This window comes from Dasypus novemcinctus, chromosome 22 (assembly GCF_030445035.2).
Source record: "Dasypus novemcinctus isolate mDasNov1 chromosome 22, mDasNov1.1.hap2, whole genome shotgun sequence".
NCBI lineage: Eukaryota > Metazoa > Chordata > Mammalia > Cingulata > Dasypodidae > Dasypus > Dasypus novemcinctus.
In genome coordinates this window covers 36,684,796-36,709,566 of record NC_080694.1, presented here as the reverse complement: position 1 = coordinate 36,709,566, position 24,771 = coordinate 36,684,796, and the positions used below count along the sequence as shown (strand labels likewise).

General features: G+C 41.3%; 1 protein-coding gene across 4 annotated transcripts; it reads left to right on the top strand.

Annotated features, from left to right (window-relative positions):
* The first annotated feature begins 315 nt into the window (after positions 1-315).
* Positions 316-13,826, top strand: RPP40 (ribonuclease P/MRP subunit p40). Of its 4 annotated transcripts, none has more exons than XM_058285187.2 (9): positions 373-493; positions 1,094-1,177; positions 2,012-2,156; positions 7,723-7,791; positions 8,476-8,571; positions 10,026-10,151; positions 12,063-12,261; positions 12,396-12,530; positions 13,607-13,826. In XM_058285187.2, exons 3-9 carry the CDS (start codon positions 2,069-2,071, stop codon positions 13,803-13,805), a joined length of 912 nt encoding a protein of 303 aa, XP_058141170.1. In that variant the 5' UTR covers positions 373-493; positions 1,094-1,177; positions 2,012-2,068; the 3' UTR covers positions 13,806-13,826. The 4 variants fall into 4 exon arrangements, with proteins under 4 accessions (XP_004449721.2, XP_058141170.1, XP_071067057.1 ...); XM_071210956.1 differs by lacking the exon at positions 1,094-1,177 and adding an exon at positions 874-1,093 and having other exon boundaries at positions 431-493; XM_071210955.1 differs by having other exon boundaries at positions 431-493; positions 874-1,177.
* The last annotated feature ends 10,945 nt before the right edge of the window (positions 13,827-24,771 follow it).

Sequence of the window (24,771 nt, the reverse complement as noted above, 5' to 3'; positions counted from 1 at the left end):
GGCAGATTACACGTGGGTTCTTACGAAACACAAAGGCCTCTGGGAAAGATCCCAGGAGCAGCACGCCCTCGAGACGCACCCACCAGGGGACTCCGGCCGCCACGCGCACCGCGGCACCGCCCAGCGCGGGGCGGCGAGGGGGCGGGGCGGCGAGGGGGCGGGGCGGCGAGGGGGCGGGGCGGCGAGGGGGCGGGGCGGCGAGGGGGCGGGGCGGCGAGGGGGCGGGGCGGCGAGGGGGCGGGGCGGCGAGGGGGCGGGGCGGCGAGGGGGCGGGGCGGCGAGGGGGCGGGGCGGCGAGGGGGCGGGGCGGCGAGGGGGCGGGGCGGCGAGGGGGAGCCTGCACAGTCGGGTTCTCGGCATTGCGGCGAGCATGACCACCCTGCGCAGGATGCGAGAAGTGCCCCGGCACTTGCTAGTCTGCGAAAAATCCCACTTCGGCCACGAAAAGTCGCGCCACCGGCACCTCGTGGAGACGCATTACCACAATTACAGGGTGAGTCGGCCGGCCTGGGCCTGTGGGAGCCCCTGGGGTCCCCGCCGGCATAGAGGCCTGAGGAGAGCCGGGCGGGGCGGGGCGGGCTACTCCTCGTGGGGCATGCTGGGAACTGTAGTTTTCCGCCCTCTCCGAGCCGTGCCTTGCGGGCCTGGGAGGACTACGGCTTCCAGGGCGCACCGCGCGCTGGGGCGGGAGGCGGGTGGCGTGCGCGCCTCGCCCTCCAGCTTGTAGCTCGGGTCCCCACCGGCCCATGTGGAGTTGTGATCCCCGGCGGTGCGAGACCCGGCCCGGGAGTCGCGGTTAGGCGGGTGTGGCGCGTTCCGCGTGCCCTCCCCACCTCCGCGCGCAACTCGCTTCCTTCTCTACCTGAACGTCAGGGGCTCTGTCCAGAACCCTGTGATTAACGCGGGCCCAGGAAGCAGCCTCTTTTCTAAGCCCCTTACGGGAACCGGATTGAGAGCCGAGATCGAGTCTTGCCTGCCGCCCTCTGCTTCCTCCAGCCACGATGCGCGGTTTCGGCAGCCCTGGGGAGACGGGCGCCGTCGTGGCCCCGCGAGCGCCACGAAATGTCATCCTTACCGGGCGCCTTGTCTGCAGGTGTGGAAACTGAGGCATCAGTGAGGTTAATTTTGGCTTACCCAGGATCTGCTGAGAGTAGAGGAGAGCAACCCAAATTTCCAGGCGAGTGTCTGATGGGCCCGTTCCGCCAACCCAGTCGAGTGGACAGACGTCCAAAAAAAACCCTTACAGATGATGACGGTTTAAGGCTTTTGCGCTTCAGATTGATCAGCCCAATCTCACTTGAGGGCCTGGCTGGCTACTGTCGCAGAGACACAAGTGATGACCCTGGTTCTACAGAAACAGACTGGCGTTAGAGCTTTGGGAAGGGGGTTTTCACGTTGTCGAGCTCTTGGATGATACTTAAACCTGTCAGGTTTTAACCTGTTGGAAAGTTCATCAAAAACAGCAGTCACCGGCGTATACTTTAGCAGGTGGGGTCTGACTTGCTGAATTTTTCTATTTGTAGAAAATGGAATTGGGGGACACCGCTGCTTCCATGTAGCTCTTTAATCATTGGCCAGCTCCAAATCTTTATCCCCTAAGGGACATTTTCTTTGATTCCAGGATGGTACCAGGGTAAACAAATCGAGGGATGTTCAGTTGTACTATATTTCCTTGAAAATGAATTAAAATAATAAAAGGAACATGACACAAACCATAGTGCTTATTTGCAAAAGATAAAATGCAAGCCATACCCTTCCATTAAAAAAATTCTCTGCCCATTCTTAATCCTGTACTGTTAGGTCTGAAAATAGAAACAAAAAACCACAAGGGCTAAATGTCTCTTTTTCCCTGAGATTGCTAATTTGAAAGTTTTGTTGCCCGTGTTTATATGTTGGAGTGAAACCTGTGGAGAAATAGCTAGCAGCTTTCATGATGAGATTTTTTCTCATAAGAACCTGAGTGTTAATCTGCATGAAAATAAGACCTTGTTTATATTGCCTGTTCTAACAGGTTTCATTTCTAATTCCTGAATGTGGGGTACTGTCAAAAGAACTGAAAGACCTGGTCATGGAGATTGGACCTTATTACCTTGTGAAGAATTTACCTCTTCATGAATTAATTACACTTGATTTCATCAACACCTTTGTGAAGAAAGGTAAGAAAACCCGGTAATGTCTGAGAGCCTGACAAGATGAGGAACTACAGGCAGAACACCCCACAATACTTGGGTTCTTCTTTTGTTTGAATTCAGGCCCCTGGTGAGAATCTTTGCAGCCAAGGGCAGGCATCACCCCCCACACCCCTGTATTTTCATCCTGTTAGAGAAATTGTGGGTTTACAGAACAACCATGTATAAAATACAGGATTCCCATATACCATTCTGTTATTAACACCTTGTGTTGATGTGGTACATTTGTTACAATTGATGGAAAGCACATTTTATAACTGTACTATTAATTGTGGTCCATGATTTATCTTAGGGTTCACTGTGTAGTGTAGTTTCATTAATTTTTAAAAAATTTTTATTCTAGTACCATTCATAAAATCTAACCATTCTCGCTTTAACCACATTCAAATATGTATTTCAGTGCTGTTAATTATGTTCACGAGTTGTGCTACCATCACCACCATCCATTACCAAAACATTTCCATCATTTCAAATTGGAAGGCTGTACATTTTAAGCCTTAACTACTGTGGGGTTTAGAAGAACAGAAAAGATGTTCTTAAATGCAATCCATTCCTGTGGTTATAAACCCATTGTAAATAGGACCTTTTGATGAGGTTACTTCCAACTCATTGTATGGAATTTGTTCTAGCAGCTGGGAAACTAAATGAGCGTGCCACTGCTGCAGTTCACTCAGTAACCTAAAATCTGCCAAGGATGATGGGAAGGCCAAGCTCCAGCTAGGTCAGTCCCGTCCCCTCCTGTCTGCCCACCCCCACTCCCCGCCTTCAAAGGCCTATATGAGCAAGCTGGCTATCAGCAAGTAGCATATGGACTCAGAAAGGACTGCATATAATTGGGGATGCTGGTTGACAGGCCCAAGGTACAATACCAGGTAAGTGGACACACCTTAGGGGCAGAGTTCTGGGTTGATTCAAAATCCACCAGGAACTTGGGTGCAGTTAAAGCTACTCAACCTCTCCAAGTCTCAGTTTTCTCATCTGCAAAATGAGGATCATAATGCCTACTTCTTTATATATTCTGGGTATTAATCCTATTTCTGGAGCCTTTTATAAGTGGAATGAATTCAGACATGAGAGAGAAAGCAAGAAGCTGAAATCAGCAGAACTCGGAATAGAAGGGAGAAACCAGCAGATGCCACCATGTTTCTTGACATGTGATAAGCTCAGGACCAAAGATGACTGGCAGCCAGCCTCAGAATACCACAGTCTTGAGGCAAAAGCATCTCCTTAATGATGCCTTGATTTTGACATTTTCCTGACCTCACAACTAAACTAATAAATTCCCATTGTTTAAGCTGAACCATTTCATAGTATTTGCTTAAGCAACTTAGAAACTACAACTATTTTCTATTACCACCCCATCCCTGGTAACCTATATTCTAGATTCTGACTCTCTGAGTTTGCCAACTGTAATTATTTCCTATCAGTGAGATCATGTGATATTTGTCCTTTTGTGTCTGGCTTATTTTACTCACCATAATGTCTTGAAGATTCATCCATGTTGTCACATGTATCAGAACTTCATTATTTTTTGTGGCTGAATAATATTACTTTGTATGTGTAGACCACATTTTGTTTATCCATTTATTGGTTGATGGACACTTGGGTTGCTTCCTTCTTTTGGCAAATTGCGAATAATGCTGCTCTGAACATTGGTGTGCAAATATCTGTTCAAGAACCTACTTTTCCTTGTTTCCTTGTGCCTTCTTTAGGTGGTATGGTTTTTTTGTTTTCTTTTAAAATTATTCTTGTCCACAAGCGATGGATGAGGATGTTATAACATGAGGGAATTGGTCATCTTAAAACAAGAACAAGAGTCATTATATATATATTTTTAATGTAACATTAAAAAATAATAGAGAAAAAAATGCAAAAAACCAAAAACAATAAATAAAACAAGAATTAATGGAGAAAGAAAGTGTTGCAATCTCTGTGTTCAGATAGGCTGCTGTTGTGTGTGTGGCTGGAAAAACCACCATGCTTTCCACAGCTCCCTTGACACTGTCTGAGAAGGTTGATCTCCTAGTGCAGGGGTTCTTAACCTATTTTGTTCCATGGACCCTTTTGCCAGTTAGGTGAAAACCATGGGCCCCATACTAAGTCCACATTATTCTGTGTATTATTTAATAAATATATCACACCCACACCAACAATCCCCACAAGAATAATGGTTTTTTAAAAAAATTTGCATTCAAGCTCATGGACCGACCCCTTGTAAGAACCCCTGTCCTAGTGTGACCACAGCTGCTGTTCACAAAGCCAGGTGTTCCTTGTGAGTTGGAGTCTTGTGCTTGCATTTTGTGGCTTTCACCCTCCACTTCTCACACTTTCCTAGTCATATCTGTTCAGTTGGTTGGTTTGCTCTGCTTGTTTCCTAGGAACCCTCGCTCTGCCATTTGTTTGAAAACTATTTCAGGGTGTCTTTTAGAGATTCTGCCCTCACTACATAAAGGATGCCATTTCAGTTCCTGGTACAATAGCCACTTAAGTAAGTCTTGCTGTTAGCCCCCATGTTTGTTCTTTGCAGGGGAGCTGAGATGAACTCTAGTTCTGCGTGGTAGCTGCTCTCCTGCTGATGCTGCTGGTCTCTCAGACATTATTCCTTTCATCTGTTTTGAAGTCTGGTGCTACTTTGTTAGTAATGAGGACGCTTCCCGGATGAGGCACTTTTCTATGTCTTGCTGAATGTAACCTTCCCAACAACTCTATGAAGTAGGCATAGCCTCATTTTGCAGATGAGGAAACTGAGGCTTGGAGAGGCTGAGTAGCTTTACTGCACCCAAGTTCCTGGTGGATTGTGAATCAACCTGGAACTCTGCCCCTAAGGTGTGTCCACTTACCTGGTATTGCACCTTGGGCCTCTCAACCAGTATCCCCAATTATATGCAGTCCTTTCTGAGTCCATATGCTACTTGCTGATAGCCAGCTTGCTCATATAGGCCTTTGAAGGCGGGGAGTGGGTGTGGGGGGCAGACAGGAGGGGACGGGACTGACCTAGCTGGAGCTTGGCCTTCCCATCATCCTTGGCAGATTTTAGGTTACTGAGTGAGCTGCAGCAGTGGCATGCCCATTTAGTTTCCCCGCTGCTAGAACAAATTCCATACAATGAGTTGAGCTCAACTGTGGGAATTTATTGGCTGGCATTTGCGGAGGCTGGAAGGCTCTCTTCTGCCTGGAGTTGCATCTACTGGTGACTAGCAATCTGTGGAGTTCCTTGGCTTTTCCGTCACATTGCAGTGCACATGGCAGTAACTTTTCTTTTCTTTTCTTTTATGCAATCCATTGACTTCCAGCCTCTGGCTGCTCCCTGTGGCTTCTTTTTCGGTGTCCAGTTTCCTTTGCTTATAAGGACTTCAGTCCTATTGGATTTTGTCCCACCCTCCTTCATCTTGGACACACTTCAAACATCTTCAAAGGTCCTGTTTACAAATGCGTGCATACCCACAGGACCAGGGGTTGGGACCAGAAAATGCCATTTGTGGAAAATCAATCCCCAACATTCTGCCCTCTGGACTCCCAAAAAGACATATTTTTCCCACATGCAAAGTACATTTATTCCATCACAACATCCCCAAAGCCTTAAACCATTTTAGAATAATGAAAAGTACAAAGTATCATCAAAATCCATTTTGCAGGGAACAGTTGTAGCTCAGTGGTTGAACACCTGCCTCCCACATATGGGCTCCTGAGTTCAGTCTCCAGGAACTCCTTAAAAAAAAAAATCCATTATGGGAATGGTCCATCTTGGGGCAAAATTTCTTTTCAGGGAACTCAGTGCAATGTAGAAAACAAGCAATCTGCTTCCAATATACAGTGTTGGTACAGGCACAGGATAAACATTCCCTTTCCAGAAAGGAGAAAGTGGAGGGAAAACAGGGATCACAGGTCCCCAGACAAGTCCAAAACCTAGCAAGGCGAATGCCTTTAGTCTCAAGGTCTGAGAGCCATGTGTGACTTGATGCTCTGTCCTCTAGTCCTAATGGAGTGGCAGCCCCAGTCTCTCTAAGCGCTTGCACAGCAGCCATGCTCTCCCCAAACACCATGCCCCACACTCTCAAGTTCCAGAGTGGCAGCACTCTCCCTGAACATTGGGGCACAAGGCCAGCCCCCACAAAGCACGGGTGGACCCGTCCTTTCCACACACTTGCTTGGGCCTGCTCTCTTGGCCCAAGGTGATCTTTAGACCCTTGCTTCCTTTGTTCTGCCCTTGAAGTCATTCTGCCCTTGAACACATTCAGTTCATCCCATCCCTGTGCCTCTCAGTCCAGGCTGGCAGTGGTTCTGCTCATACAGATTTTGCAAAAAATCTTGGAATTTTCATGTGCAATTCCAGGGGTTCCAAACCATGAGGCAGTAGAATTTTCTACATATCCTTTCTGGATAACTGCATTTCCAATTCTGACTTCCTCTGAGATGCCAGACTGGATTCGTGGTGAGGCACAGCTTCTTTAGCAGAGGGCTGTCCACTTAAACCCTCTCACGGAGTCCTGTTCTCTGGGGACTCACTTCCTGAAAGTGCAGGAAGGTCCCTGAGAGAGCTGCTTCTGGCCCTACTCTGAGCACACTCTCTGGGTAGGCTCAGAATTTTCCAAGCCATCAGTTTCGGTTTCTTGGTGCTTAAGAATTTAGTTCCCAGCTAATCCCTTTCCTCTCACCTTTTACTCTTAAGTGTCAAGGAGAAACCAGGCTGTACTTTCTACAGTTAGCTTGGAAATCTCAGCGAAATACCCAAGTTCATCTCTTTCAAGTTCTGTCTTCCACAATTTTGCCAAGTTCTCTGCCACTTTATAACGAGGATTACCTTTCCTCCAGTTTCCAATAACACATTCATCATTTCCTTCTCAGGCCTTCCTGGAAGTTCCTTTCACATCCGTATTTCCACCAAAAGTCTCTTCAGAGCAATCTAGGCTTTTTGTATCAAGCACTTCCCAGTTCTTCCAGCCTTCTACCCATTACCCAGCTCCATTTTTCAGAGAAGTACTCTACTTTCCAATATAAAAAAAATTCTTAGTTGCCAGTTACTGACAACTACCACACAATAAATTGGTGTGAAAACAGGAATTTCTTGGATCACAGTTTCAAAGGCTGGAAGGCTGGCTTCCTTCTGGGATTGGTATCTTCTGACTGGCCAGCGGTGTTTGGGGCTTCTTGGCTTTCCCAGCATGTGGGAGGGCACGTGGCAGCATCTTCTTTCTCTTCCGGGTTCTGTTGACGCAGCTTCTGGGTGCTCCCAGTGGCTGCTGCTTCCATATCCTGTTTCCTTTGCTTATCAGGACTTCAGGCATAATAGATGAAGGCCCCGCTCCTCCAGTCTAGGCACACCGTAATCCATAACATCTTCAAAAGTCCTATTACAAATGGGTTCACACCCTAGGACCAGGGATTGGGATCTACAGGTGCCCCTTTGTGGGGGATGTGATTCATTTTCCAATATACACGTGGACTGTTACCTGAAAGATTTATCATATGAAATGATCTAACTTTTCAGGTATATTTCTTTGTCTTTATTTCTCCTCTGGACTTTGTCTTACAGGCTCATGCTGTGCACTAACATACAATACAAGTATTGATGAAGATAATACCGTTGCTCTACTACCAAATGGTATTGACACTAAGGTTTTCTTCTTTTTCTAATTAAAAGATAAATATGTACTATTAAAAAACTCAAATCATACAGATGTATAGAGTAAAGGGCAAGCCTTCCCTTTACCCCCTTCCCTCCAATCCCACTCCCATTCCTATAAGTAACTGTTGTTAACAGATTGGTGTTTATTCTTCCAGATATTTTCTTATGTGGCTATAATCACAAGTGTTTTGTTTTGTTTTGCTTTAACATGAATGACATCATACCTCATTGTTTTGCAGTTTGCTTTTTTCTGAGGTATATATCATAGACTTAAACTTCCTGATAAAAGAAAGCAAGGCAAATTGAGCAGTTGGATCAGTGCAATAAATTACATACAAGAATCTTCCTGCAGCATACTTATAACAGTGAAATTAGAAATACTCTCAATTTCTATCGAAAGAGGAATAAACATAATATGGTATAGATGTTACTTGTTTGGAATACCTTCTAGCTGTTCAAAACATTCTAGGACTATATGCACTGATATGGAAAGATAAGTCCTGTTTTGGGGGGTTTTGTTTTGTTTTGTTTTTTAATGGAGGTACGGGGGGTTAAACCCGAGATCTCATAAATGCAAAGCAGGTGCTCAACTACTGAGCCATACCTGCTCCACTATCCTGTTTTTTAACCTCTCTTATATGGGCATTATTTGATTTACAGGGAAATTAATTTTATCACTGGATAAAGACACTTATGAGGAAATTGGACTTCAAGGTCATCCATCTCAGTATTCTAGCAGAAAAATCATGAAATTTAGTAAGTATTAGTATATTCCATTAGTTTCTAACAAGTCATTGATCTTCCCACAGCTATTTAAATCGAAATGTTTGAATTGCCTCTACTCTTTTTCAGCCACTGTGTATGACTTTTTCTTGTCTTTAAAACCTCTGATTCAAGGAACTTTGTTTGGGCTTCAGAGAGAAAGTTGTATCTCTTTATTACCAGCTGTAGGCTACATCTTATAAAGATCATTGAATTGGACATGACCTATTATATATTTCTGTATGTTTATGTTTTAGGTCAAAAATTTGAAGACCCCAAGATAAGGGTCCACAACTTGTTTTTTGTTTTAATTATAATGAAGTATATCATTCATACATAAACATACATAAACAATAAGTACATATAGTAAAAGTTGTGAACTTAAAAACAAACATGCATCTCATCATCCAGGGCTCTCATACATCACCCCACCACCAACACTTTATAATATTGCGAAACGTGTTACAAACTATGAAAAAGCGTCCTCAGAATAGTACTACTAATGATAGCCCATATTTTGCATTTTGTATATTTTCCCCCCAACCTACCCAATTAATAATATTCTCTATTAGTATTATATATTTGTTACAGTTCATGAGAAAACTTTCTCATATTTTTTCTGTTAACCACAGTCCATCTTCCACATATACCTTGCTCTTAATAAAGAATTTTCTTTGCTTTCTCCAAGTCTTCATGATTACCAGTAAATGAGGGGAAGAGTGTGTAATATAATGATTTTTCTCTCTGAAAAATCCCATGAGTAAAGGGGTGACAATTGGGGACAGTGTCTGGCTTGAACACCAGTAGTTAAGGCTACCACATTCACAGGTAGATTAGAGGTGACCTCCGAAGGATCACTGTCCTTAGTCTTTGGCCTATGAAAATATGAATTAAAAGCATCTGTTGGGAAACGGACTTTGGCCCAGTGGTTAGGGCGTCCGTCTACCATATGGGAGGTCCGTGGTTCAAACCCCGGGCCTCCTTGACCCGTGTGGAGCTGGCCGTGCGCAGTGCTGATGCGCGCAAGGAGTGCCGTGCCACGCAAGGGTGACCCCCGCGTGGGGGAGCCCCACGCGCAAGGAGTGCGCCCGTGAGGAAAGCCGCCCAGCGTGAAAAGAAAGAGCAGCCTGCCCAGGAATGGCGCCGCCCACACTTCCCGTGCCGCTGACAACAACAGAAGCGGACAAAGAAACAAGACGCAGCAAATAGACACCAAGAACAGACAACCAGGGGAGGGGGGGGAATTAAATAAATAAATAAATCTTTTAAAAAAAAAAAAAAAAAAAAAAAAAGCATCTGTTGTTATTAGTTCTCGATATTAGAAATGCCCATTAAAGGGAGACTTAGATTTAGTAAACCCAAGGTAGTATAGGAAGAGCAAAATATTTAATACTACCTATGAAATTTCAAAAACTTCTGATTTTTTTAATATAACACTTTTTCCACAGTTGTTTCCATTGATTTGATGGATTTATCCTTTCACCCGGATTCCAAGAAGTATCAAAGAATATCTTGGTCTTTCAAAGAAAAGAAGCCATTGAAATTTGATTTTCTTTTGGCTTGGCATCATGCAGGTATGAACAATAAACTATTAAAGGGGAGTAATGGAAGATTAAATCATGATTCATCTGTGTGGTTAAAGGATAACACATATAATACATACAAATATTACTGAGGAAGCCACTTTGGCCCTTTCTGCCATCCCTGAGATCCATTGTTAGGATAATCTAGGCATGCAGGCCAGCTCCCTGAATCTCTTTGGGTTCCATGTAGGTCCAGAGATCTTTAGAGTGATTTCAGTGCAGCCAACTTTGATCTCTTTCCCCTTTTCCTCCAGTTTACTTTATCACAGCCTTGCCTACAATATTTTAAAATAGCACCAAGTATAGTTATTTATACAAACTGCTTATTCATGATTGTGGGATGATAACTCGGATAAATCATTAAATGTCAGATTCAATTTGTTGTATTGTTGAATTGATTATAGCCCTAAATTTAGTTCAGAGTTGGGTGTTCACCAAATATTTTAATCTGCTTATAGTTGCCACGCATTTGCTCTTTTAGAAGTGTGTCTTTGGCCCATCCCAAAATGACGATGAATCACATCATCAAGAATTATGATGGTGCAGTGCTCTCTATTAGAAGATGGGGAAGCACAGAGGGTCCTTTTTGGAAATACAGCCATCTGCCTGTTCCTCATGGGAAGTTTCTGGCCACTTTGTGTCCCAGATTGCTTCCAAAAGTCCTACATCTGTACCTCTGGCTTCTCTCCCTCTACTGATGGTAGAGGTAAAAGAGGCCAAGGAGACATTCCAGTTTTCAGTCTTCTCATTATGTGCCTTGACTAAAAACTACCTCTCATGAATCCCATCCATGCACTGTGTTCTGGATAGCTGTCTGTTCCAAAGACTCCAAATTATTTTAAGGGCTTGTCAAGAACTGTGAAGGGTTTGAAATCTTACCCCACTGGCAAGCTAACCAGTTAGCCTGATGTAGCTCCTTGGGTGCTGGCAGATGACAAGATATTCCTCATCAGAGAAAAAGTGTTTTATTCCTTACAGCAACAGCAGTAGCCAGATGATCAGCACTTTCTTGCATTTGATACCCATGCTCCAAATCCCACAGGGAGATATAAGGAGGGCCAGGTGACAACTGCTCACACAGTTAATTGCATTAGAGGAGAGGACCCAGAGCTTAAGGAGCCTGAATCTTTTATCATTGGCAGTAAGCCTATCTGACCTTTGCCCCGGAAGAGGAAGGAGAGGTTATTTTTATTGTACTGGAGAGCACATAAGCCTCCCTTTTGCTCCAGAGGGGCCACCATTTCTCTTTTCCAAGGCTGTTAGCGCTACACACGTCTTTTGAAAGATAGACTTCTGAGCATCATTGGCTTCTCAAGGCAAGCTGGAATGAGACTATCATTCAGTTCCTCCTCTGTTTCCTTTATAGAGATTGCACAAATATGTTCCTTTCTCCTAGAGTTCACTAATTTTACTTAAATTCAAGGAATGCTTTAGGTTTTATTTAATAAGTTGAAATTTTCCTATTAAAGCAGTTGATGACACTAGTGTGGATCTAAAACTTAGGCTTTTCCCAGGAAAAATGTGAAAGACGATGATTACAGAACTTTGGCACAAGGAGCTGAAAGCAACTTAAATAATTTTAAATCTGAAAAAAGCTTTGTATAACTTCCTTCCCTTTCCATTTTACTTAATCTTACCCTCTCTCCATAACTTTCAAGTGGGAATAGGATCGTTTCAGGGGTTTTCTCAACTTGCTTACAGTATTTTTTTTTTTTTTAATTTTTTAATTTTTTATTGACTTTGTAATAATATTACATTAAAAATATATATGTGAAGTCCCATTCAACCCCACCCCCCCACCCCCCCTCTCCCCCCCCCCCAACAACACTCGTTCCCATCATCATGACATATCCATTGGATTTGCTTACAGTATTTAAATGACCATATATGGTACATTTTAAGGTTCAGAAGACTCAGCGATGATGTCATACTTTTCCAATTACCGAATTCAGGAGCATCAGCCGAAAATAGCACTGAGCACACTGGCAGATCTGCAGTGTCCAGTGCTGCAGAGCGGTCAGCTCCAGGGGATGTCCGAGGTGGCCTGCACTGCCCAGGAACTCTTTGATTGGCTCGGAGCTGTCTACAGTAACGTCGAATTGTGCGTATCTGAGCTCACTGGGATCTTTTATGGGCCTGGCTTTCTCTTTTGAAAAAAAAAAAAATTTGAATTTAATACACAAAGTAATTATGGGGTGGATATGAATGTATTTTCTTTTTATCTTTTTTTGAAAGAAATAATGAACCCACTAATTTCATATCAACATATTGCTGTCCTCAACCAAGTACGGTGGTGGCAAAAGCTTGTTTGTGTACACTCACTGGCTTCATACTCCCAGAGAAGATATGTCTCTTATTGGAACAGCTGTGGTGAGAACGCTTTTTGCCTTTTGTCTTGCTTGTCTGTGCCAGGGGGATGTTTTAATGACAGCACTGGGGTCCTAAATTGCAGGGTCCCCTCCCACACATTTCCTTTTCTTGGCCTCAAAGTGTAGTAACAGGATCATCTTAAACGGTGTTATTCTCTTTGCCGATAGAAAGGTTCCATTCCAAGTACTTGTCCTCATGAAAAGAAGAGAGCAGAGCTTAAAATATGCTTCTTAAAAACAAACTGCTCCTATTTCTTGTTCTCTCCTTTCCCATTTGGGTGCAGTAGAAGTTATTCTGTTGCAAAGGAAACACCAGTACCCTGTGGAACCAGTTATGGTCTATTTTAAATATTGGGGTTCTACAAAATACTTCATTTTGGAAAGGGGTGGCAAAAAAATGAGTTTAACAATCTCTGAATCCAACCATATCTAACATGCCAAGTATTGTATCAAGTAGTATTTTTTTTTTCTTTTTGGGGGAAAGATATAAAATATGTACATTGTATCTAATTTTGAAAAACTCATCCTTTATTGACAAGACTATAAATTAAATTAAATAATCCTATTTAGTATGCATGTGCTCTCAATGTTCAATTTTAAAATGTCTGAGGTTTAAATTTAGAGGGTTTTCCTTTTTACACCCATGATTCTTTTTCATTTACTAGCTTAGCACATTTTCTTCAATAGGAAAGTCAGATTTCTTAAAATCCAGTTAATTCTGCAGTGTTTTAGTTAGGAGAGACTCTGAAAACAGCCACTGTTAAAGGTAGGGGAATTATTCCTACGTTTTATGAGTTTTTTTCTTTATCATAATTTTTTCATTTTTAAATTTTAAATGATCTCCTAGAATAAGGGTGGGACAGCTGAAATTTGTTTTGTGTGTGACCTGTTAGTTAACCTTTACTGGATTTACAATCTAGCATCAGAAATTTAATCCACATCTCCTAATTTTTATAAATTAAAGCTAAGTTTTAAACTTTGTTAGAACATCAGAAATACCACTTATCCTGGATGAATGTAAAAAAGAAATGTGAACATTCCCAACTCTCCCTGTTTGTTGAAATTCATCTTTTTCAGTCGCTACTTTGATGAGCCAAAATTAGCTCCTTGGGTTACCTTGTCTGTTCAAGGCTTTGCAGACAGCCCTGTGTCTTGGAAAGAAAATGAACATGGTTTTCGAAAAGGAGGAGAACATCTATACAACTTTGTGATTTTTAATAATTGGGACTATTGGCTTCAGATGGCCGTTGGGGCAAATGATGACTGTCCACCATAAAAAATAAAAAAATTTTAAATAGTTTGTTTATTTTTATGCTTGTTTCCAGATTTCTTAATGGTGAAAGGGGCTGTATATTCATTCAGTCTTGTGTGATGCTCATTTTGGTATCAGCATTCTGCTCCAGACTTTGGGCCTATTTGGGACTACAGCTGGGCTGGTCATCCAGTGAATAGCTCATAGTTGCTTTTTCTCTGTCAGCGTACGCACAGGGCTATGGGTTACTATGTGATAGACTGGCCAGGATGGCCAGAGGACAAGGTGTTATTGGACTATGGGGCAAGATATATGTTGTTAGAAAATCTTTATATTCTACTCACCAGTACCAGGCTCTGGTTTTGGTTCTGTTTTTTAACTCAATTCATTAATTCATTTAATTTTCACACCAGCTTTATAAGGACACTGAGACACAGAGTGGATAGAAGCTACCCAAGGTCCCTCTGCTAATGGATCAGAGATTTAGTTTTAGGCTAACTGGGTATTTAAATGTGTATGCTCACTCTACTGCCTCTGGATACTGTAAGTTGTTAAAAAAATTTTTTTTAAGCTTTTATTCCATCTATATGGTTAATTAGGTATAAGGGAAAGCTGAAAATAACTGGAAATTCTGGAATACATATCAAGAACTATTTTTCAAATGTATCAGTAAGCTGCAAAATAAGAATTCTGAAAGGGGGAAAAAAAATTTAAGTAATGGTAGTGGAAAGCCCAGAAAAGTAATTAGGGCACAGATGCCACTTTTCAGCCTTAGGACATTTGCCAAATGGGAAATTGAACTTTGCTTTTCATAGCCTGGGGTGGAAGAGGGATATTAGAACAGCAGACAAGGGCCTGCTCAAAGTAAGCAGGCTACTAAAAGACCACATGAATTTGGGATCCTGAAAGGATCAACAATGTATGGGTGAACTATGGAAATTGATTTTAAGGTGAAACCAGGTTTTTAGTGCCTTCTGCCAGGGGACAGGTGGAAGCAAGACGTGTTCTCTTTGAAGAACTTTTAGTTTCAAGGAATATGAGTTCACAGTAAAAAATCACAAGCACATAAAATAGGCACCACAAGCAAAAGCCAAGAGAAGCAATGGACAGAAGAAGCAGACCTCCAAAGATTTAAGATATGAATGTTACCAGACACAATGTAAAGTACGTTTTATATTAGAAATAAAAAGGAACTTTAAAAAGAAAGAGTATAAAAATGATCCAGAAGACTGGAAGAACCAAATAGAAATCTGGGAATGAAAAATCATAATTGAAGTTAAAAGTTCAGTGGATTGGTTTAACAGTGGGTTAGACACTGAAAAGAATTAGTAATAAAGATGAAGAAATTAAGATATTTTATTATCATCAGAAGATGAAAGACTTTATTGCCAGTGATCTGTACTACAATAAAAGTTAAAGGAAATCCTTCAGGCAGAAGGAATGTGATAGCACATGGAAATCTGGATCTATGTAGAGGGAAAAAAGCACTGGAAATGGTAATAACATGGTAAAGATTTATTATTTAAACCTCTTTAAAAGAATTGTTTAGGGAAACGGACTTTGGCCCAGTGGTTAGGGCGTCCGTCTACCACATGGGAGGCCCGCGGTTCAAGCCCCGGGCCTCCTTGACCCGTGTGGAGCTGGCCCATGCGCAGTGCTGATGCGCGCAAGGAGTGCCGTGCCCCACAGGGGTGTCCCCTGCGTGGGACTCCCCCACGCGCAAGGAGTGCACCCATGAGGAGAGCCGCCCAGCGCAAAGGAGGGAGCAGCCTGCCGAGGAATGGCGCCGCCCACACTTCCCGTGCAGCTGACGACAACAGAGGCGGACAAAGAAACAAGACGCAGCAAAAAGACACAGAAAACAGACAGCCGGGGGAGGGGAGGGGAATTAAATAAATAAATAATAAATCTTTTAAAAAAAAAAAAGAATTGTTTAAACAGCAATAGAATAGTTAGGATGAATGACATACATAAAAGTAAAGTGGATGGCAATAATAGCATAAAAGCCAGGAGGGGAGAAATGGAAGAACACTATTGTAAAGTTCTTATACTGTTTGTGAAGTGACATAATTTATATAATATCACTTGAAGGCAGACTGTGGTAAATTGAAGATGTATACTATAAACCTTAAAGCAACCACTAAAATAATCCAAAAAAATTTAGCTAATAATCCAACAAAGGGAAGAGAATGGATTTATAAAGACTTGATTAATCCAAAAGAAGGTAGAAAAAGGGAACCGAGAACAAACTGGATGAGTAGAAAACATGCAGCAAAATGATACTCAAATCTAACCATATCAATAATCACATTAAATGTGAATGATGTAAATACCCAAATACCAAAATACCAAAATTTGTTAGATTGGGTAAATTAAACTACAGCTATTATAGTCTGCCTTCAGAAAAGGTAAAGCAACTAAAAGTGAAAGGATGAAAAAAGATACACCATTCTAATACAGTCAAAAGAATGTTGGAGGGGAAGCAGATAGAGCTCAAGCTATTGGGTTTCCGCCTACCACATGGGAGGTCCCAGGTTCAGTTCCCAGTGCCTTCTGGAGAAGGCAAGCTGGCGTGGCAGTCAGGTGTGGCAAGCTGATATATTAAGATGATGCAACAAACAGACACAAAGAGGAAAGACAGTAAGAGTCAACAAACCAGGGAGCTGAGGTGGCTGAAGCGATTGAGCCACTCTGTTCCACATGAGGGAATCTGGGAAGTCCCAGATTCAGTTCCTGGTGTCTCCTAAAAAGAAATGCAGACAGTGACCACAAACAAATAAATAAAATCTTTAAATTAAACAAAAGGTGCAGTGACTCTGTTACTATCAAAGTAGAGTTCAGAGTAAAGAGTATTACTAGGGAATACAGAAGGTGATTCCATAATGTTAAAGTGGCCAGTTAATGAAAAAGACGTAATAATCCCAAATGTTTTTATTTCAAAATACATGAAGCTAGAACTACAAGGAGAAATAGACAAATTTGCAATTATAAACATTTTAATGTTCCTCAATAATTTATATAGCAAGTAAGCAGAAAATCAGCAAGGATACATAGATTTGAACACCACTAGTAACCAACTTGGCTGATGTGTATAGAATACTCTGCCCTACAACAGCAGACTAAATTTCTTGAAGTGCACATGGAATGTTATGAAATAGAGTACATTATTGCTCACTAAACAAGTCTTGATAAATTCAAGAGTATTCTTGATTCCAAGTATTTTCTCTGATCACGGTGGAATTAAGATAGAAAGCAGTGTTAGAAAGATTGAAAATCCTCAGATATTTGGCAATTAAGTTACACACTTCTAAATAACCCATGGGTCAACAAAGTAATCAAAAGGGAAATTAGAGAGTAATTTGAAATAGTTAGAAAACAAAAAATATCAATTTGTGGATTGCCATAAAGCAGTACTGAGAGGGGAAATTTTAACATTAAATACTTTTTTTTTTTTACTCCAAGTCTTTTTTTTTTTTTTTTTTTTTTAATTTTTTTATTTTTTATTGACTTTGTAATAATATTACATTAAAAATATATATGTGAGGTCCCATTCAACCCCACCCCCCCCACCCCCCCTCTCCCCCCCCCCCCCAACAACACTCGTTCCCATCATCATGACACATCCATTGGATTTGGTAAGTACATCTTTGGGCACCTCTGCACCTCATATACATTGGTTCACATCATGGCCCATACTCTCCTCTATTCCATCATGTAGGCCCTGTGAGGATTTACAATGTCCGGTGATTACCTCTGAAGCACCATCCAGGGCAGCTCCATGTCCCGAAGACGCCTCCACCTCTCATCTCTTCCTGCCTTTCCCCATACCCTTTGTCCATTATGTCCACTTTTCCCAATCCAATGCCACCTCTTCTATGTGGACACTGGATTGGTTGTGTCCATTGCACCTTTATGTCAAGAGGAGGCTCAGATTCCACCTGGATGCTGGATGCAATCCTCCCATTTTCAGTTGTAATCACTCTAGGCTCCATGGTGTGGTGGTTGTCCTTCTTCACCTCCATCTTAGCTGAGTGTGGTAAGTCCAATAAATCAGATTGTAGGTGCTGGAGTCTGTTGAGGCTCAGGATCTGGCTATCACATTGTCAGTCCAGAGATTCAAATCCCCTAAATATATCTTAAACCCCAACATTAACTGCACCTCCAGCACATTAGCATGAAAGTCTTATGAAGGGAGATCCCATCTGAGTCCAGATTCATCACACATAAACACCATTTCCAAAGAGGGGCCATCTGCCCTGGTAGTTAACCCCATCGGCCATGACCATAACTCCCATGGGTCTCTTTAGCCCTCAAAGGAACCAATATCTGGGGGTTGTATCTGCTTTATCTGTCTCTCTGACTCTGCTCAGTTGTGCATGAGGGCAAACCTTCTGCCAGCCTCCAGACTCTTTTTTAGAAACTCGTAGCCATATAAACTCATTTCTCCTTTCCATTTCCCCCTTACTATTAAATACTTTTATTAGAAAAGAAAGGCCTCAAATCAGTGACCTTTCCACCTTAAACGAGAAAAAGAGGAGTAAATTAAATCCAAGGTAAGGAGGAAAAAAAAGAACAGTAAGAGCAAAGTGGAAATCAATGAAATAACAAAATAATCCAAAAACTCTACTTTGGGAAGATCAATAAAATTGATAAACCTCCCGTTGGATTATTCAAGAGAAAAGGGAAGGCTCAAAGTACCAATATTGGGAATAAGAAAAGTCACTTCCCTACAGATCTTACAATAGCAAAACAGTAGTAGAGGAACATTAGGAACACCTTATGCCAATAAATTTGGCAGCATAAAAGAGAGCTCACTCAAGAAGAAAAACTTGAAAAACCATGTCTGTTAAATTGTAGTTAAAAACCTTCCCATGCAGAAAATCCAGTTCCAGATGGTTTCAGTGGTGAATATTACCAAATATTTCAAGAAAAAAAAGAATACAATTCTATACAAATTCTTCTAAAAAATTGAAGATGAGGGAGTACTTCCCAGCTTATTCTATGAGACCAGCATTACCCTGATACCAAAATCAGGGTACAATGTTACAAAGAAAGAAAATTACCAATATTCCTCATCTACATAAATGAAAACATTTTAAACAAAATTTTAACAAACCAAATCCTAATATAATGTGAGGATAATATATAGTGACCAAATAGGGTTTGTCCTAGGAATTGGGGTTGATTTAATTTAATCAAACAATTCACTATATTAAACAAAAAAATTTTTTATGATCATCTCAATTAGTACTGAAAAAACGTTTGACAAACTCCAACAGCCATTTCTGATTTAAAAAGAAACAAACTCTTAAGCAAACTAGGACTAGAAAGGAACTTCCTCATTTGATAAAGGGTATCTACAAAACCCTGTAGTTAATATACTGAATTGTGAAAGAATGAATACTTTCTTCCTAAAATTAGGAACAAACTAGAGATGGCTGCTCTGTTCAACATTGTACTAGCTATTATAGACAGTGAAATCAGGCAAGAAAAAAGCCATCAAATTTGGAAAAATAAGTCTTTTTCATGGATGAAGTCATTGTTTATATGGAAAATCTGAGGGCATCTACAAAAACTAGGAAAAGTGAGTTTATCAAAGTTGAAGGATTGAAATCAATGTACAAAAATCAATTGTGTTCCTATATACTAGCAATGAACGACTGGAAATTGAAATTGTATTAGGGTTTTCTAGGGAAACAGAATCAACAAGAGATGTCTGTCAATAGTACGTGATGTTATGAGTCTCTCATGTGACTGTGGGGATGCACAAGTCCAGGTTCCTTAGGCAGGCTGCAACCAGGGGCTCCGATGAAAGTCCAGTGAAGGTTCTTGATGAGTTCTGGGAGACATTGGCTGTCCAAAGACGAGCTGGGAAATTCTCACTCAGTGCTGGAATCATTTCTCCTCTCAAGGCATTCAACTGATTGGATAAAGCATTACCCATTTGCTGATGGCAATCTCCCTGATTGATGTAATTTTAATCAACTATCTATGGTTTACCACTGCGGTAAAATCAATAGTGACTAAAGTCCATAAATGACCTTGTATTACAGTTAGCCCAGTGCTTGCTTGACCAAAGAACTGGGCACAGTTACCTGGCTGAGCTGACACAATAGCCTAACCATCACAGGAATTAAAAATCAACATCTACAATAGCATAAAAATATGACTTAGGGATAAATCTGATAAAATGTGAAAGACCTGTACACTGAAAACTACAATATTGCTATGTGAAATTATAGAACACCTAAATAAGAGAGATACCTTGTTAATGACCAGAAGACTCACTACTGTTAAGATGTTGATTCTTCCAAAATTGGTCTATAGACTGAGTGCAATCCCAATCAAAATCTCCAAAGACTATTCTGTGGAGATTGACAAGCTGTATCTAAAATTTATGTAGAACTGCAAAGGATCTAGAATAACCAAAAACTACTCTGAAAAAGAACAAAGTTGGAGACTAACATTTCCTGATTTCCAGAATTATTCTAAAGCTATAGTAATCAAGACAGTGTGGTACTGGCATTGCAATAGACCCATCGGTCATTGATAAAGGACTTGTACCCAGAATATATAAAGAACTCTCAAAAGTCATCAATAAGAAAACAATCCAATTAGAAAATGGGAAAAAGATATGAACAGACATTTCATATCTTTAGGGTAAGCTGATTATAGATGACAAGCTAATGAAATGTTCATTATCATTAGCCATTAGAGAAGTGCAAATTAAAACTTCAATGGTATATAACTATACACTTATTAGAACAGCTAAAATAAATTATTAGTGATAACACCAAATTCTGGAAGGATGCCTAGATACGCATTCTTTCATAAATTGCTGTCAGGAATGTGAAATGTTACAGCCACTCTAGAAAATAGTTTAGCAGGGCTTTTTTTGTTTTGTTTAAACAAAACTGAAGATGTGCAAACACAGTAATTTCATTCTTGGGTATTTATCCCAGAGAAATGAATTTATGTTCACACAGAAACCTGTATATGAATGTTCATAGCAACTTTATTTGTAATAGAAAAAACAAAACAAAACTTGGAAATTACCCAAATGGTCTTCAACAGGTGAATGGTTAAAGAAATTGTGGTACATGCATACTGTGGAATACTACTCAGAAATAAAAAGGATTGTTATAGATACACACAATGCATGGATCACAGAGGAATTATGCTGAGTGAAGAAAGCCAGTCCCAAAAGCTTACATATTTATATAACAATTTTGAAATCACACAATTATAGAAATGGAGAACGGATTAGTGGTTGCCAGGAGTTAGGGATTGGGGTGGGGGGATGGAGGGAGGTGATGGACTGTTCTGTATCTTGACTGTAGTGGTGGATAAATGAATCTCTAGATGGTAACAGTCACCTGGAACTAACCACACACACACGCTTGAGGACAAATAAAACTGGAAATCTTAAGATCTGTGGATTGTACTGCTGTCAGTTTCCTGGTTTTGATGTTTTAGTATGTTTACATATATTACCTGGAACTTCTCTGTACTCTTTGCAATTTCCTGTGAATCGATAATTATTACAAAATAAAACAAAAACTTCTAAAACCAAAACATATAAATAAAACTACAATGAGGAAAGAAGGGAAAGATAATCATGAATTTGAGAGAGGCAAGGGGATGGGATGGGGAAGAACCGTAAGGGTAGATGAAAACGACTGTTGTGATTCAAACTTCCTTGTTAAGTAGATAATTCGTAGGAGTTTATTATATTACTCAAATAAAAGGCCAAGCATGGAAATGTGTATCATGATAATTATGGCCATTCCATTTCTGTGCACCTGAGACTGGGAGGAAGAGTTTGTAGGGAGTGTAAAGGAGGGGAGGCCATGGGTGTCATTAATAGACTAGAATTAGTCATGAATTTCCAGAAGGCAGGAAGCAACCAGGAGCATTTTGACAAGCAAAACAGAAAGGCAGCAGTTATAGGCTCAGAATGTGCCCAAGAAAGTCAGCAGCAAGGACTGACCCCGGGGGGCTGGCTGGAGATGCCAAGGCAAGTTCCATCCTTGGGTTCCTTTGCAGCTCTTTGGGTACCCATCCTCTCCTGGGAAAGAAGATGTGGGCCAGTACCTTGTGGTGGGGGGAATGGAGAAGGATGCACAGATGGGGGAGAAGGAGGAGTGGATGAGAATTGCATTGAGCTTCCTAAGAAAGGTCTCCTCCTAGTCATCCTTCCAAGTCTGTTTTATCTCCACCCTCCCCTCCCCCAATAACAGCTCTTATCCCGCTGGAGTTGGAGCATCCTTGCTTAGTGATACTGAGACGTACTTTGCATTTTATTCTTACATTTATTTGTATGTAATTTGACTTCATACTGCCAGCCTGGGTATCTTGTCTGAGCCTGGAAGCTTTCTTTGCAAAGCCCATCTCTGGTAATTACATTCAATGATAACATGGACGGTATCTCTCTGGAAGCACCTGCCACCTTCTCCTCTCCACTAGCCTTTTACTGTCCCACTCAGCCACAACCATCTTTACGGCCAAGTAGTTTGCTATTATATTACTAACAGACTATTTTTTTAGAACAGCTTTAGATTTGCAGAAAAATAACAGATAGTATAGAGAGCCCCCATAACCTCCCCACAAAGTTTCCCCTATTGTTAACATGTTACACTAGTCTGGTACCTTTGTTATACTTAATGAATATTGATACATTATTATCAACAAGTCCATACTGTATTCAGATTTCCTTAGTTTTCTGTTCCAGGATCGCACATTGCATTGGGTCTTCATGTCTCCTTGGGATCCTCTTGGCTGTGACAGTTTCTCAGACTTGAGTTGTTTTTGATGACCTTGACAGTTTTAAAGAAGACTGGTCAGGTATATTGTAGAATGCCCTTCTACTAGAATTTTCCTGAAGTTCTTATGATCAGACTGGAGTTAATGGGTTATTGGGAGGAAAACCCCAGGGTCAAGAGTCTTTCTTAACGCACACAGCTATCAACATGACTGTTGATGTTGACCTTGATCACCTGGCTGAAGCAGTGTTTGTCAGGTTTCTCCACAGCAAAGGTACTCTTCCCCCCTATCCATTATGGACAACTCTTCTCTTTGCAGCCCACACTTACAGAATGGGGAGTTAGGGCCAGGAGGGTGGTGTGTCTACATCATTCATTTGGAATGCTTCTGACTGGGTGATTTGACTCTTCTCCCCCATTTATTAATTTTTTCTATCATTTATTAATTCCAGTAAAGACTCATTGATACTTACTTTATACTTTATTTTGCTCAAATTGTTCCAGCTTTGGCTATTGGGGACTCTTTCAGTTGGCTTCTGTGCCGCAGTGACATCCCCCTATCTGTGAGTGTGTGTGTGTGTGTGTGTGCTTAGGCGTTTTCCTACTTTCTGGCACTACAAGATGCTCCAGGCTCATCTTGAGTATTTCCTGCCCCAGTGCTACTCAGCCATTCCTCAAAGGAGCCCTGATTCCTCTTCCTGGAGAACAGTGTTAGAAATCAAAATCCGGATTCTAGGTGTGCCTAGTGCCCTGAGGTCTGCCAAGTGGTGTCTATTTTGAGATATAATCTGCATGCTACACAGCTCACCCTGCCCCAAGTGGGTTTTTTTGTTTGTTTCAGGAGGTACAGGGGATTGAACCCAGGGCCTTGTACATGGGAAGCAGGTGCTCAACCACTGAACTACATTCTCTCCCCCAAAGTGTTTTTAACACATTATTCTCCAAAATAAACTCCACTCCAAGCAAACTCTTCTTGCTTTTTCTGGCATGTGACCTGGCTCTCCCATCTCTGTCTCCTTCACCTCCAACCCAAGCCCGTCTCTACCTCCCCATTTGTCAGATCCCATGTTGGTTGTCACGGGCATGGTGACCCCAGCCAGCAGTAGCCTCTCTAGTCTCTGCTCTCCCAGAGCCCTTTGCACTCTTTTGCACCTCCCACACATTTGCTTTGACTTTCTGTCCCCTTCTTCACTCTCCGTGGGGCTAGTCTTGAGGGCATGGTCATACCCTTGATGGCTAACTTGCCCAAAGTTCCTAGCATGGTGATGCAGGGATCCATGTTTTGGAACCTGACAATCTTTCACCACCCTGGGGAAACCTATCCCAGGAAAATAAAAAAGCTGTCCAGCAGCTTCATTCCTCATCCTTCAACCTGATGTAACCAGTAGTCCAAGCAGGAAGCCATGAGGTGTGTTTGTTTCAATATGTTTCTCTACAAGACACATGCCAGCTGTGAGGAAATGATGTAGTGAAATAAGGTTTGATTAAGGAGGTGTTAACTCATGAATTAAGATTTATAGCCAGAATTGGCAAGTTTTTAATCAAGCTATCTATATCTGCCAGTTAAAGACTTTCCACTTCAAATTAAAATTGAATTTGGGATACAAGTTACTAGAATAAAAGCTTAAAGAAAACCACAGGACTCTACAAAACAAACAGCGAACTCTACTGTAAATGATGGATTATAGTTAATAGTACTATTATAAAAATCATCTTCCAGGAATTGCACCACACTAATACAGGAATACAGTATAGTAGGGTGGACCATTACTTATAGGATGGTATATAGGAACTCCATATTTTACGCATGATTTTTCTGCAAACGTACAACTCCTCTAATAAAAAAAAATACAGAGATTTTAAAAGGTTCAATTGAGGAATTTATATGAATAGGAAACTAGACTTGTAGATCTGCTAGGAACAAATGTCAAGAGGTTTCAGGAAAAACAAAACAAAACAAAACTACCAAGGCAGTAGCATAGCAACTGGTTCTCAGACCTACATTAGACCAAAAAGCTATGCCAGAAGCTTCCCTTTTAAGGAGTTCAGACTGTGCTCCAATTCTGTCAGCCTTACTTGCTGGGACTTGGCAAGCAGAGGGACCATTGCAAGCATATTCTTCAGAACCTAGACTAGGGAAAAAAGTATCTCCTTTGGGAGCAAAGTTATATTATTAATGAATCTATCAAAACAAAGTGTTTATCAGGAAGCCAAGTGTGGCCCACTCA